Source organism: Perna viridis, chromosome 11, assembly GCF_037379345.1.
Source record: "Perna viridis isolate PV_CMFRI_1.1 ecotype Kerala chromosome 11, ASM3737934v1, whole genome shotgun sequence".
Classification (NCBI taxonomy): domain Eukaryota; kingdom Metazoa; phylum Mollusca; class Bivalvia; order Mytilida; family Mytilidae; genus Perna; species Perna viridis.
In genome coordinates, this window is record NC_142455.1 from 35,792,393 (window position 1) to 35,806,582 (window position 14,190).

Genomic DNA, 14,190 nt, shown 5'->3' on the forward strand with positions numbered 1-14,190 from the left:
ATTAGGTTAGAAATGAGGAAAAACTCACTTTCATTACTGCGGTTAAGGCCATATAAGCATTCCCCTATGGCAACATGGAAAATCCATTATTGAGCACTTTTTTTGCTTTAGGTGCCCTTTACTGGTCATGTTGTAATGTAAAAACACTGTATTTACAAATTTAAAGCCAAATATATCACCTTTTGTGAAAATTTAAAGATTTAGGATTTTTGACATGTGATCAAGAAAAAGGGGGAGGCATGTCAGAAATAAATTTTTAAAAATAGACCAATTTCTCAGAAAATGATTACTGTTAAAACTATTTCTTCATTAATATTGTTAAAAAACAAGTTGTGATTGATATTTTTTATTTGAATGAAAAGTCAGAAAAAGTTCTTTGCAAATATTTAATGCATTTAAGTATGGTAAAATATTGTCACTTTTTTGCTCGCACAAGTTGGTTACCCTATATTTAAAAATCAAATATTTAAAAAAGTGCTTGTCACATTTCACTGAAACTTTGCAAATGCATTCAGTATGTGTGTAGAAAGATACCTGTATAGTGATTTATTTTTTCTAAGACAAAAAGTGACTCTTTAGGTTACAGACCACCAATTCAACCAATGAGCATTTGGAACGTACGCAAAAATAGTCCTACGCAGAAATTACCCCTGTTCCTCATAGTGCTGTGAAAAAAGTTCTCATCTTATTTAAAAAATTTAAACAGTTTCTGACAGGAAAAACATTTCTGTACATTTTATAGGTGCATTTTGCTTCTTGTGATGTGAAGCCTAATCTCCACAATGATTTTTAAATATACCCCTATCTTGTGAAAACACTGGGATTTCCCATGCTATTTATAGACCCTTCACTTCCGGTGACCAGTACTTCACTGCAAGTCTGCTAACCCCACATGCCATTCTGAGGATTGTGAGCTGACATATGTAGAATCATGCTGATATATAGTCCTCTGCAGGTTAAAGTTAAGGTAAAGTCCAGAGAAGCCATTGAATATTGTGAAATTAGCATAGAAGCCTATGGGAAGTGGAATTAGTGGTTTTTAGCCTTAATACACTTTGATTATCTCCGTCATTCACATAGTTGTTTTGTTGTTTTTTTTTTTTTTTTTTTTTTTTTTTTTTTTTTTTTTTTTTTTTTTTTTTTTTTTTTTTGTACATTGTACAACAGCTTGTGTGCAGAGTAAATATTATTCATGTATCATATAAAGTCAAATAATTCATTGGGATCATTGGTCGGATATTCCACTTGCATTTTCAACACTTTAAGGGGTAATATAGACAACGAAGAAAGAAGTACAATTGTTAGTTTACGTTTTGAAATCTATTACTACGTAACTAATGAATATTTATAATTATTCCACACCACTTTTCGTAATGAAATAGTAGTGTGCATAAAGTAATAAATATATATATATTGTCTAAAAGTCTCTAAGTTAATGTTTAAAATGCTTTAATTTAGATTTTTATTGTCATTGCATTCAAAGACGTATAGATCTAAATTTCAAACATGAGAGCAAAAATCAGCTCTTAACCAAATAATTTAGTTTCTTACATTTTCCATGTTTAACATCCATCTCTCAAAATTAAACAATGCTTATGACAACAAAATCCTCCTTTTTTTATTTTTCAAAGCGTTTGAAATAAATAAAGTTTGCGTTGGCAGTTTTGAATTTATATATATTATGATCCAATGTTGACCTACCTTTTTCGGTTGCTAATTGCATTCTATCAATAATAATTTGTATACTGCTAATAATAATATATTAAGTCACTTTTACGCACAACTTAGCCTTAGGGAAATAAATTGAAATAAAGAAAAGAACAAAGCATATTTACCCGCTTGAAGATAAATATTACGCCATTAAGTATCACTGAGAGTTTTGGAAATTCAGAAATTCTGCATTCCAAATATATTGCCCACAATCGCTAGGCGATGGTGTATCATAAAGGCATAAGAAAGTCCCTAGATGGTTTCAAATCGAAAGGCATCTAGACCACGATGAGCTACAGTTACAGCCGCCTTGCAGTATTCACGGGTTGGGTCTGATCCTCAAAATAAAGCCTACATACCACACATGTTACATATGTAGATGATTCAAGCAAATACAACTAATAGATGACTTCAGTAATGTTGATAGCAATCTGTCTCTTATCAAATGTAGTTAAAAGCCAATATTAAAGAGGATCGAACCAACCTATACATACAAGATGTATATTGGAATCTATTTAGAAACAGTTCAAGAAAAAAATTAAAAATATATCTACCTTGATCAAAGTACTTCCAGTAAAATGTGGTACATTTGCTCATAAATGAGTTGCTCATAAAAAGTCAAGTCCTTGGTAGACGAAAGAGGAAAGAAAAAATATGACATATTGAACAAATCAGTTCTCAAGGTGCAGATGGATACATCGTAACGATCCACGAGTTCATGATGACGACCATAAAACTTCTTTAGTGATGATTTCAATCTTGTAGCAATGTAACCCTGTTCCAGAAGCCTAGTCGAGGAGTCGAGCGCGATACACCAAAGTCTGCGTAGTTACGGCAAGCTCTGCATAACGTATAAGATGTGATATGAAAACTACATGCGCAGGTGCTGAAGGGATGTTACCACAGATGAAAGGAAAGTTGACAAGAATCAAGATAACATGAGATTCACAATCACTTTTTATTCATAGTATAACACTATTTTAATCACCAACCTCCCCCCACCCCACACACACACACAAAACAAAAAAGAAGTTGATCAATGTCACAAAAATAGACGTTGACATGGTACAAATGCGTAAGCTCGCATTTAAAGGCTTTAGAACAATCACTTGATGTATACCAGAACTAAAAAAAACAATTAAAACCAATATTTTAAGTATATATATACTGAAACCATATAAGAAAAACAATAAAAATAAGGAAAATTATCATCACAACCAACGCAATATACTACTGTGAAGGTACTTTAATTCGTGTATCAGGAACGAAAAACAAGTAGGTGCGTTCTTTAATTCGTGTTGAAGTTTACAGTATACACAAGGGGAATCTCTTATTCGTATGGAACCAAATTTCCATTTAAAAGTAGTTATCAAATTAACCTGCTAATAGTGAATTTAGATGATTATAGTTACACAATAATTACCCGTTGTATTACGAATTTTAAGAAAATGAAGTCCGCCCAGTGAGTATACAGTCAATCACAAAGACAACGGAAAAACTTCTATCAGCATCTGCTAAGATTGATACTCAGGTAAATTGTTGATAATTCAGAGGCAAGTGCTGACAGAATCCTTGACAGTCCATTTCTGTAAAGTCGATTCTTTCATACTGATAACTTTGGATAAATATAATATGATTTATTAAACATAACTGCACATTGTCGATCGCATCGTGGTTAGATATCCTTTATAGATTTATTGTTTCGACATAATAAGGTTTTTTAATTTTTTCCTCTTTTTTTACGGTGCTCACCTTTGATTTCGTTTACACTAGATTTTTATCTGATCTAGCTACACATTGATTTGCATAAAGTAAAAATATTTTATTAAAATACTAACAGAACAAATGTGGACGTAGACTGATAAAGCCTGAGGGCCGAGTAAGGACGCAAACTGTTATTGCCCGAATAATTTTGTTTTGGATGCGTTTGCATTGGCTATAAAACAAAATGTTGTGGTATTTAACAGCAATTGATGCATGAGTATATATTTCTTTTATTTCCTTTATTTCTATATATTTCTCAGAAACTAAGGTTTAGATTCATATATTACAAGTTATACAAATATAGGGCGAATTCATTGCACGGAAACTAGTTTTAGTTTCGAACTAGTTTACCAAACTTTTCATTTATTTCTTTAAACTGGTTTTAAACTAGTTTGAAACTTGAACTGGTTTTCTCATTTATTTTTTTAAAACCAAAACCGGTTCATCAAACTGACGAAACTGCTCGAAGTGTGGTTCCATGGTTTGGTTTCGCGTGTGAGCAATATGGCGGCAACCAGCCAAGACATTGTTTTTCAATGCGAAAAATGCAAATATACAAATGCATTGATGGAGGTTTTTTTAAACCATGAGTGTCAAGAACCTACACACACAACAAGTAAGTATATTCTTATTCAGTTATCTATTTATAGATCGTATATGCTGTGTCACTCACATGTAAATATCCCAAGCAATGAGCAAAAGGCCCCTATATCCCGGAGCATGCTTGGGAGATGCAAGAAGCTCAGAATGAAAATCAAGTAGGCTGTTGCACAATTCAATTGATAAGAACAATTTATGAAAATCCATAAAATATGATACAGACCTCACTATCTCCTGGTGGTGGGGCTGATGATAAAACGTTCTGCATCTTCTGGTGGAATAGGTACGTAGATACATAGACAATATATAGTTAGTGTCTTTAAATATCAACTGTATTTGTACATGGCTTAGAAACAGATTGACGTGCGAGCCTTTGGCGAGCATTCAATCTGTTTAGTGCTGAGTACAAATACATTTAATATCTAAAGACACTAATTATATATTGTTTTTATCCTGCAATGCACAAAACACCTTCAGTTTACGGAATATATAATCTAAAAATGAATATTTTGGGGATTTCTGTTTGTTCATAAATACTGGAAGTGGGCACGGCTTAAATCGATATCCTGTACATAGTATACAAGCAAGGCAAAAAAAATATGTAGGGCTTTATCTGTATAGTAAAAACTATCATTGCAGGATAAATGTATATACAACATGTACAAATTTTCAGCTTGAGAATACACAATATTGTATATTAATAGGTCAGGAAAAATAGACTAATAAAAAATATGATGTGGTCAATAATATTTTCATTTTAATAAAATTTATCTCAGGGGTAGTGCAGCTGCTGATTCGAGATTTATAACAATGTTTTAATCCTGGAATGAGAGTACAATTAGGAATATATACATGTAAGTTCCATCATCATCTAGGTGTCAATTAATAGGCAAGATAAAAAAATATGTGTTTCTGGTATCCTTTCCTTCCCTAGTTTTTCATGCAGACCCTAGACTTCTTATTGTCATTTTTGCTTAAGTAACGTTAAAATTGAAATTAACTTCCCATTTACACTAGTTTTAAAAAAATAAATTACCTACCGACCCTATTTTTTTGAGGCCCTCAGAGGGGCCATTATAAACCGGAACCACACATACCTTTTTGTGCCTTATGGAATAAGGGCGCTGTTTTGGGATAATAATACATAAGGTAAAATCACAGCAACACCTCCTATCTATGGAAGTGCCTTCTTAATCAAATTGTCAAATTGCCAATTTTAATTAAAGAATTCCAATACTGTCAATCACTAATCAATATAAATCAGTGGTATGGAATGTAGAGTTAACATATCATGATTCCAGATAATTTTTAAAAATAAAAAATCATAAGAAAACTTATTTTAAATTTTTACGTGTTTTTAGGCCAAATATGATAGTTAGTGAATCTAGCACTTAATTTACATATTTTCGCAAAGTGTATGTTTATGAGAAGAGATTTGATTTTCAAGGAAAACCTGAGGAAGCCTTCATGGATTTTCATGAATCTTAACAGTGGGGGATATTGAATCTTGCTCTTGTTATCAACCAACATCAGTTTTGTGTATAAACATGTTAAAACAAACATACATGTACAAATGTATAAATGACACAAGTGTTTTTGTTTTTTTATAGATTTAACTAGAGAACCAGCATGTATTGGCCCATTTTCAGAGTTAGTACCAAGAAGGTACCACAGATTTTTTGGTACAGACATTCTTAAATCTTATTTGGCTAGCAACCAGTCAGATGCTGACAAATTTTTGAAAGCTGCGGACCCTGCAGATATTCCGATTATAACAAAGAAAAGAAGTGATACAGTATATCAGCATGTGATGGACAATCTTACAGAAGATGGACAGGATGCTGTCAAAGATATAAGTCCGTGGATTTTCAACACATTGGTAGACTGGTCGTCAGACTTTGAGAAGTTTGTTTGTTCAAAGCCCATAGGTAAAAACATGCTGACTTTTGGATGTTCTATTAGGCTAAAAATTAAAAATTGTTTGTTTCCCAAATCCTGACCAACCCGGAAAAATTGATCTGAACAAAAAAAATTTATTGCCTTTATTGTGAAGAATTTGTTTTATTTTCTTCTTTTTGCTCCTTTTTTTTTTGGGGGGGGGGGGTCAAGTACATTAATGGTAAATGATACCATGTAAGAAAAAAAAATACCTATCTACCTTCCCACATCTTACTACATATGGTATGGTTCGGTCAATTGGGGGAAACAAACAGTTACATTTGTATTTGTTTTAATGAGATATTCCATTGTATAGGATATATTTTCTCCATATCCATACACTACATGTATGGTTGTATTGAGTGTAATTCAGCAATACGCTGAAGGCCATTCCCATTAATGTTGTTGGAGACCTATTGGGTGGTTGGGATAGGAGAAACATGATCATAAAATGAATGAAAATCTGGTAAAGTGATGGAAAAAAAACAGATAAATCACTACTATTATTACATGTATAAAGTTTCTGATCCAAATAACTTAACACAATTTTTTCACCATTAAAAATAAAACCAGCATGTTTTCAATTTTTCTTCATCTAAACAACAATTCTTTTAAATAAATCCTTGTCCAAGAACAACATTTGTAAAACTCAGCTTAGCATTATTCCTTTTTCATGCATATATTCTATACCACAATCAGACCTTAGTACATGTATTTATATTCCAGAGAAGAATTTGGCGACCTCAGATGATAATGGAGACTTGGATCCAAACAACAATGCTGGGAAAGAAAAGTTTAAAGGTACATTTTACAAAGACCATGTTACCCTTTGTTATCATTTTGGATGTCAGGATCAAGCACCATAATAGGTCTGTCAAAGTCAATCTTACCTTTGATATCAAGTTTCAAACCGTAAATAGTGTTATGCATTTTTATTAGGGCCCTGGCACAAAGTGCGGACAACCCTACAGTAATCAGTCTGTCCGTCCGTCTGTAACAAAATAGTTTTTCACACTTTTTTTAAATGCTTGCAGATATTGAGCTGATTTTTAGCTCACCTGGCCCAAAGGTCAAGTCACCTATTACTACAAATATCTCTATAACTGTAAGAGATATTGGAAAAAAAATGTGACCTTCCTTGTTCGGCTTGATAAGCTCTTCGAAAGTCTTCATTGGGTCCAAGTTGTCAAGTGACTCTTTATGAGAGTTATTGCCCTTGAACGGTATAATTTGCTGGTTTTTGCTGTTTTTGGCTTCTATCTTAAAAACCCATAATGATAGAAAGAAACTTTCAATTGTTGAAATAAACCTCATGACCAGCCCTACAAAACATCTAACAGAGTCAAAGTTGTGAATTGACTTTTTATAGGAGTTATTGCCCTTGAAAGGCATTTTTTGCTGTTTTTGGCCTCTATCTTTAAAACCGTAAATGATAGAAAAAAACTTTCAGTTGTTGAAATGATCCTCAAAACCAACCCTATAAAACATCTAACAGAGTCAAAGTTGTGAAATGACTTTTTATAGGAGTTTTTGCCCTAGAAAGGCGTTTTTTGCTGTTTTTTGCCTCTATCTTTTAAACCGATAACAATATAAAGAAATTTTCTCTTAGTGATACAATCCTCTTGACTAGTTCTACAAACCATCTAACAGAGTCAAAGTTGTGAAAATACACTTTACTGGAGTTATTTCCCTTGAAAGGCGTTTTTTGCTGTTTTTGGCCTCTTTCTTATAAACCTTTTACGATAGAAAAAAACTTTCAGTTGTTGAAACGATCCTCTTGACTAGTTCTACAAACCATCTAACAGAGTCAAAGTTGTGAATTTATTCTTTACTGGAGTTATTTCCCTTGATAGGTGTTTTTTTGCTGTTTTTAGCTTCTGTCTTAAGATGCATTTAAGATAGAAAAAAAACTTTCAGTTGTAGAAATGACCCTAATGACTAGCCCTACAAAACATGTAACAGAGTCGAAGTCGTCAAATGACTCCCAATATGATTTATTGCCTTTGGAATGCTATTTTTGCTGTTTTTGGCTTCTATTTTAAAAATTGTAAATAATAAGAAGAAACTTTCAGTTGTTGAAATATTCCTTATGACCAGCCCTACAAAATATTCAACCGAGATGAAGTCGTCAAATGTCTTGTTATTGCCCTTTAATTGCCAAAAAGACCAGGTGAGCGATTCAGGCTCTTTAGAGCCTCTAGTTTTGTATGTGAGTCTACCCTGAGTTACGGATCAAGTTTACAGGAATGATGTATGGAAGGTCCTTTACTTAGATTGCCGAAATTTTTCCGATCCGCTAAAAAACATGGCCGCCAGCGCAGATGATAGTTTATCCAGGTGAGCGATACATGCTCAGCCCCTCAGCCTCTGGTCATTCAATCGAGTAACTTACCACAGAGATGATATATAGTATTTAGATAGATCTCGAAATAGACACTCATGAGTACTTTCAACAAAACTCTATACTATGACTTTGGATTGCCCCATTGGTGCCTCTTTTCTTATTTCAACCGTCTAATTTTCATACTTCAAGCAAATAGTCTCAGGGTATCATTAATTTCAGTTAAAGGGAAAAATTTCAAGTATACTAAACAGTATTTTTCGGTCTAAATGAGTTAAAATTTAGTATGACTTCTCACCCTCACACATGTTTGAGAATTCCCTGCTGTAATGATTTTTTTTTACATTAAATCACTTTAACGAGTATAATTCTTTAAGGCCAGAAAAAAGTATTTGTGTTTCTGGTTTCATGGCCCCCAAAAAGTGTCACTAGAAAGGCATTAGTTTTTTTTATTTTGATTTTTTACTTAAGAGTTAATGGAAACTTAATGGTGCTTAGCGGTGCTTAAGCAAAAATGGCAATAAAAAGTCTAGGGTCTGCATGAAAAACTAGGGTAGGAAGGGAAACCAGAAACACACATATTTTTTAATTTGGCCTAACCTTTTTTGGATAAAATAGATCGTTAGCTTTTTATATACATTTTGTTTTCAGGTACATGTACAAAAGTGCAAGATATTACTTCAAGTAAATCAAGAGATTCAATTACTTCAAAACAGCCGGAAGAATTGGATAGATCTAGTAAATTATGGAAGACTTCTAGTGTGAAAAGGCTTATTGATCTACACATCGAAAATGAACATAAGTTTAATAAACAAGGCTGCAAAAAAAAGGTAATATGGCAAGAAATAACAGATCAAATAAATATCATGGGAAATAACTTTAATTATCAGCAGGTGGAACAGAAATGGAAAAATCTTACAAAATCGTTTAGAGCAACTGTAGACCACAACAATAAGAGTGGAAATGACAAAAAAGAATGCCCATTTTTCAAGGAGCTTGAGGAAGCATATGGTTACAAAGCCAATGTTAAACCAGTTTTTACTCTAGGCTCTATCACCAAAGATAATGATTTTGGCAGTGATAACGAATCAGTTGCTGAGAGTGATAGTCTAGGTAATTCTGAGACTAGTGACAGTCCACCGACAAAACGAAAAACAGATTGTTTGTCAATTTCAGAGGATACACCACAAAAGCAAGCAAAAAAGAAAACAAGTCATGTTTTTACCTTGATGGAAACCATGAGAGAAGATTACAAAAAAGAGCAGGAGGAACTACTGTCTGAACTCAAAAAACAACATTGCGATAAAATGGAAAAAGAAGACAAAAAACTTGAACTTATGTCTCAGATGGTTGCTTTAATGAAAAAATAAGATTCCTTTTGTAATTGTTTTCAGGTTTTTGTATGACAGCAAAGTTTTTGTGATCATTATGTTATGGTGATGTCGTTGTATGTGGACATTTTGTTTCTGTGCGATAACATGGGGAAATATTGATCAATTGTTATAAAATTTTGATATGATGTTTGTAGCCAGTAAAATAAGTTAGGTATAGTACTATGGGTTTGTGACCGCTACCGTTTTAGAAAAAGGGACAAAAGGGGCCAAAACAGTTGTACTGACAAATCTGCTGTAAAATATTCATTCAAGTTTGAAAATTCTTTTTTTTTATTGAATTCTTCATTAAACTCTGTCAACTAAATGTGTCTATTGATTTGATATATGTTGCACTGTTACTTTGCTATTGGAGGGGATGAGCAAAGATGTACCACACCCCAAAAATCAACTTTTTTATTTTACGTTAGATTTTCAAATTTTTAGAAAATTGTCAATCCACTAAAGGCTGCATGCATATGTGTCTAGAGCAATTGACTATCCATGATATTGGGCCTCAAACATACAGGGTTCAACATGTTCCTGTTGTATCGACATTCTGCACTCAGCGAAGCTTTTTGGCATTGGGTATTATGAGCTTAGGTGCTTTCATTTATTATTTTTATTTCATTCATTTTAAATGTTGGAATACATTTTGAAATAAAATTTTTATTGATTTTCATGATTCGATTTGTGAGATTTGTCAAAAATGGAAGTCTTTTCATCTCCAGCTATTAATAATCCCAGCAAACAAACTTGGAATTTATCTGTCTAACACTTACTAAGAATAAACAACATAAATATACATGTATGCTGCTGTATAATTTTTAAGCAGAGCCAGACATACATATATGTATTTCTTCACCAGTGACAGTTTACTTTTCAGAAAGTTTGATGAACACCTCCATTTAATTATTATAGACAATAAAGAGATGTGGAAAATGGGTATGCGACACAACCAACACAAACAAACAGGACTTAAAATCACAATGAAAAACAGCCAGCAGTCTTCAACATGACCAGAGGTCAATGCGCACAGTCTTGCATTGGCCCAAGACTTGAAATACAATTCACAAGATCCAATACCAATCCCTATATTATCAATGAAAGACCAAACAATGAACACAGGTCATGAAGATGACAAGGTCAAACAAAAACTTTGACAAAGATTTCTGGCTTAGGAGAGGCACATATGTGGTGGGGTTAAACTAGTTTTTTTTATCCACCTATTATTATTACAATAGACTGTCGCTTTTGTTCTGCAGAGGGTTGCCTTGGTAGAAAATCATGGAAGTCATTGACTTCTTCATTGTCTCTCAGTCCTTCTTCAAGGTATTCACCAAAGTCATCTTCATTCAATAAACAAAGCTCGTGTAAAACGCAACAGCTTAGTATGAATTTTACAATTTGAGGAATATCCAACATGTCAACATATTTTAAACGACGAAACCTCCCTTTTAAGGCACCAAAAGCTTGTTCAATAGGCATGCGAGTAGACGAATGAATGAAATTGTATCTTTTCTGCTCAACACTGAGATTTCCAAAGTCTTTATAAGGTGTCATCAACCAGTTACTCAACCCATAAGCTGAATCCCCGATCAAATGTGTATTTCCAGGAAACATTTCTTCCTTATTATTTGAAACTTTGTCAAACAACGGTGAATTTTTTAAAACCCTAGAATCATGTACTGACCCGGGCCATCCGCAAAACACGTCATGGAAATGTAAATTTCTGTCACATACAGCTTGCAAAACAACAGAGGGAAATTTTTTTCTGTTGTAATATTGTTCTGCATCTACAGAGGGTGTCCTAATTGGGATATGAGACCCATCAATGGCACCCAAGATACCTGGAAACCCCTTTGCTGCGAAAAAAGCCTCAGTTATTCTCTGTACATGCATCCCTGTTGGCCACTTGATTAAACTGGGCAACATAAAACTACATATTATAGATGAAGTGCGGCGTACTACAAAATGTACGGTTGCTTCACATACACCAAAATTATCTGCTATATCTCTAAGTGTTTGCTGAGAACAGGCATACCTTATATATATTAATAATTGTTTCTCAACAGATATTCTCATGTAACCACCCTTATTTCCCACAGTTAACTTCTCTGACAGGTGTTGAATCAATTTGTCAAAAGTTGACCGATTCATTCTAAATCTGTTTCTAAAATCATCAGGGGTGTAAGCAGGTACTACACTTTCAACAAAGTTTTCCACTCTTGGAATTTTCCTGCGCTCATGGATGCATGCCAGAAATGCATCAAACATACCTCTTTTCTTAATATGTTGACTTATTTTAACATAGCTATTTTTCTCGAGCTCTTCGTCACCCTCAGATAACAATTGTATCAATAAATTGATTTGAAACTGTTGACAGTCAGCCATGTTTATCAAACTTAAAAAGAAAACCTACTTGTTTATTTAAAATTAGAAAACCATAAGTTGGTTTTGAACCAGTTCCAAACCAGTTTTCAAAACCGAGAACCAAAACCGAAACCAGTTTTCTAGCGATAAATTCGCCCATACATTTATACATTTCACTGCATCTTTCCTTAGGGTGTACCTACATGGATGTGTTGAACTTTGCTATGTCATGTTAAGGATTGACCATTTCGCTTAATGTAGGTTTGTTGCTCTAAATATGGATTTTTTAAGATAATGAGTTTTTAGTTTAACAAAAGCTAAAAGTGTGGTATCTGTCAGTTACATTGAATAAGGTTATTTCTGTACTGAAATTCTCAAGTCCCATTACTCTGAAAGGAAGCTGAAAAGTTGTTATAGATATTAACATGAAGTTACAAGTATTATAACTTTTTTCTTACATTATTGTGTAAAAAATCAAAGTAATAAAGTTGGTGCCATTTTCCTGATATTTTGAATCTTTCGGAAAAAGAACGCAAAGGAACTTCTTGCAATCAATAATTTAATTCAAGCAGCTATTTTCCTGTGCATTTCTTCTGTACTGGCTCTTCAGAGACAATTGTAGAGGAATTCAGAGAAATTCATTAGCATTTACTTAAGTTATATGTATATAGTTCAATTCTATGAAATGCTTGCTTTTGGTCCTAATGGTTGAGGGCATATCTCCCAAAATCAATATCAACCTTCCTTTTTGGATTTGAAACTGTATAATTTAATGCAAACAAATAGTTTGGCTTTATCTTAACTCATATTAATGGATTAAATGATTTAATTGCAATTCATTTTACACATTATCCATAATGTAACCATTTGACTAGTGGAATTTCAACCTCTGACATCAAATATGATGCATATTTATTTCTGGTTTATCTCCCATTAATAAGCCAAAATATATTTATATTTAACCATATAAAATATTTTTAATCTATAACTTTCTTATTTAGTTTCCTGTTTTTTGGGTTTTTGGTTTTTTTTTTTTTTTTGGTTTTGTTTTGTTTTTGTTTTTGGTTCACTTCTATTAAATTAATTTTGATGTTCTAATACATTATAGATGTTAATTGTTTTCTCTCTCTCTCTCTCTCTCTCTCTCTCTCTCTCTCTCTCTCTCTCTCTCTCTCTCTCTCTCTCTCTCTTTGATTTTATTTTCATTCTCAAAACTACTAATTCCTCCCACAATATTCTCCCATCCTATAACCAAATTTGATCTGGTAATAACATTTCATATGATATAAACATGTAGTGTCAGCTTCACTATGTTGTAACGGCTATAAAATTACTTATCTTTAATCTAATAGATAGTAAATAAACAAAAACTACTGGTGTTCAGGGCCATAAATCTATGCACCTGTGTTTATAATTGCATGATACTATGGGAAAGTTAATCTGGTTTGTGATATTAATTTGACTTAATAATACTGATAACTCTCTAAAACTTGCAAAACTAATACATAACAATACTAGATAATAGCAATAAATAAATAGACAAACTTCTTCACATATGAATGAATGACGATCATATATTTTATCAAAATACTAAGCTTAATAATTCTCATATAAAACCAAGTACAATATAAAGCATATACACCTACCAATCTATGGGACTATGTTATAATAGTCTACGGGTACATGTATAACATACAGGGTCATATAAAACCAAGTACACTATAAAGCATATAAACATACCAATCTATGGGACTATGTTATAATAATCTACAGGTACATGTATAACATACAGGGTCAGTACATATCTCCTGAAATTAAGAAACAAAACATAGATACCCGGATCAAAGCGATAAACCCATCATATAATATTCTTAATTCAATACCAGACTGTAACAACTGAAAGAACAAAACCACTTTGCGGAGTAAATAAAATAAAATATTTTAACGACCCGGCGTGAAAATTAGGAATATTGACAGTCATCATTTAGAAACATTTGTCATATTTATGTATTGATTAAAATCCTAATTCATGTAAAGAAGCATGAAATCTTCTATATTTATAACTAGTCTCTGCCACGGGGCGTTAGAACGGCG

General features: G+C 32.9%; 1 protein-coding gene and 1 long non-coding RNA gene across 3 annotated transcripts; one reads left to right on the forward strand and one right to left on the reverse strand.

Annotated features, from left to right (window-relative positions):
• Window positions 1-2,720: 2,720 nt before the first annotated feature.
• LOC148603908 (uncharacterized) lies at window positions 2,721-14,135 on the reverse strand. Its single transcript, XR_015916409.1, has 3 exons — window positions 13,837-14,135; window positions 3,134-3,325; window positions 2,721-2,835 (listed from the first exon to the last, which is right to left on the reverse strand). It is a non-coding gene; the product is annotated as an uncharacterized LOC148603908 (long non-coding RNA).
• LOC148603909 (uncharacterized) lies at window positions 3,777-10,408 on the forward strand. Of its 2 annotated transcripts, XM_088551928.1 has the most exons (5): window positions 3,777-4,090; window positions 4,851-4,928; window positions 5,685-6,002; window positions 6,739-6,813; window positions 9,005-10,408. In XM_088551928.1, the coding sequence occupies exons 2-5, from the start codon at window positions 4,901-4,903 to the stop codon at window positions 9,721-9,723; spliced, it is 1,140 nt and encodes a 379-aa protein (XP_088408054.1). In that variant the 5' UTR covers window positions 3,777-4,090; window positions 4,851-4,900; the 3' UTR covers window positions 9,724-10,408. The 2 variants fall into 2 exon arrangements, with proteins under 2 accessions (XP_088408054.1, XP_088408053.1); XM_088551927.1 differs by lacking the exon at window positions 4,851-4,928.
• Window positions 14,136-14,190: the final 55 nt, after the last annotated feature.

Coding starts and splice junctions, on each gene's coding strand:
- LOC148603909 (XM_088551927.1), top strand. CDS start 3,979: ATGGCGGCAACCAGCCAAGACATTGTTTTTCAATGCGAAAAATGCAAA. Junction 4,091..5,684: donor AGAACCTACACACACAACAA/GTAAGTATATTC, acceptor GTTTTTTTATAG/ATTTAACTAGAGAACCAGCA. Junction 6,003..6,738: donor TGTTTGTTCAAAGCCCATAG/GTAAAAACATGC, acceptor TTTATATTCCAG/AGAAGAATTTGGCGACCTCA.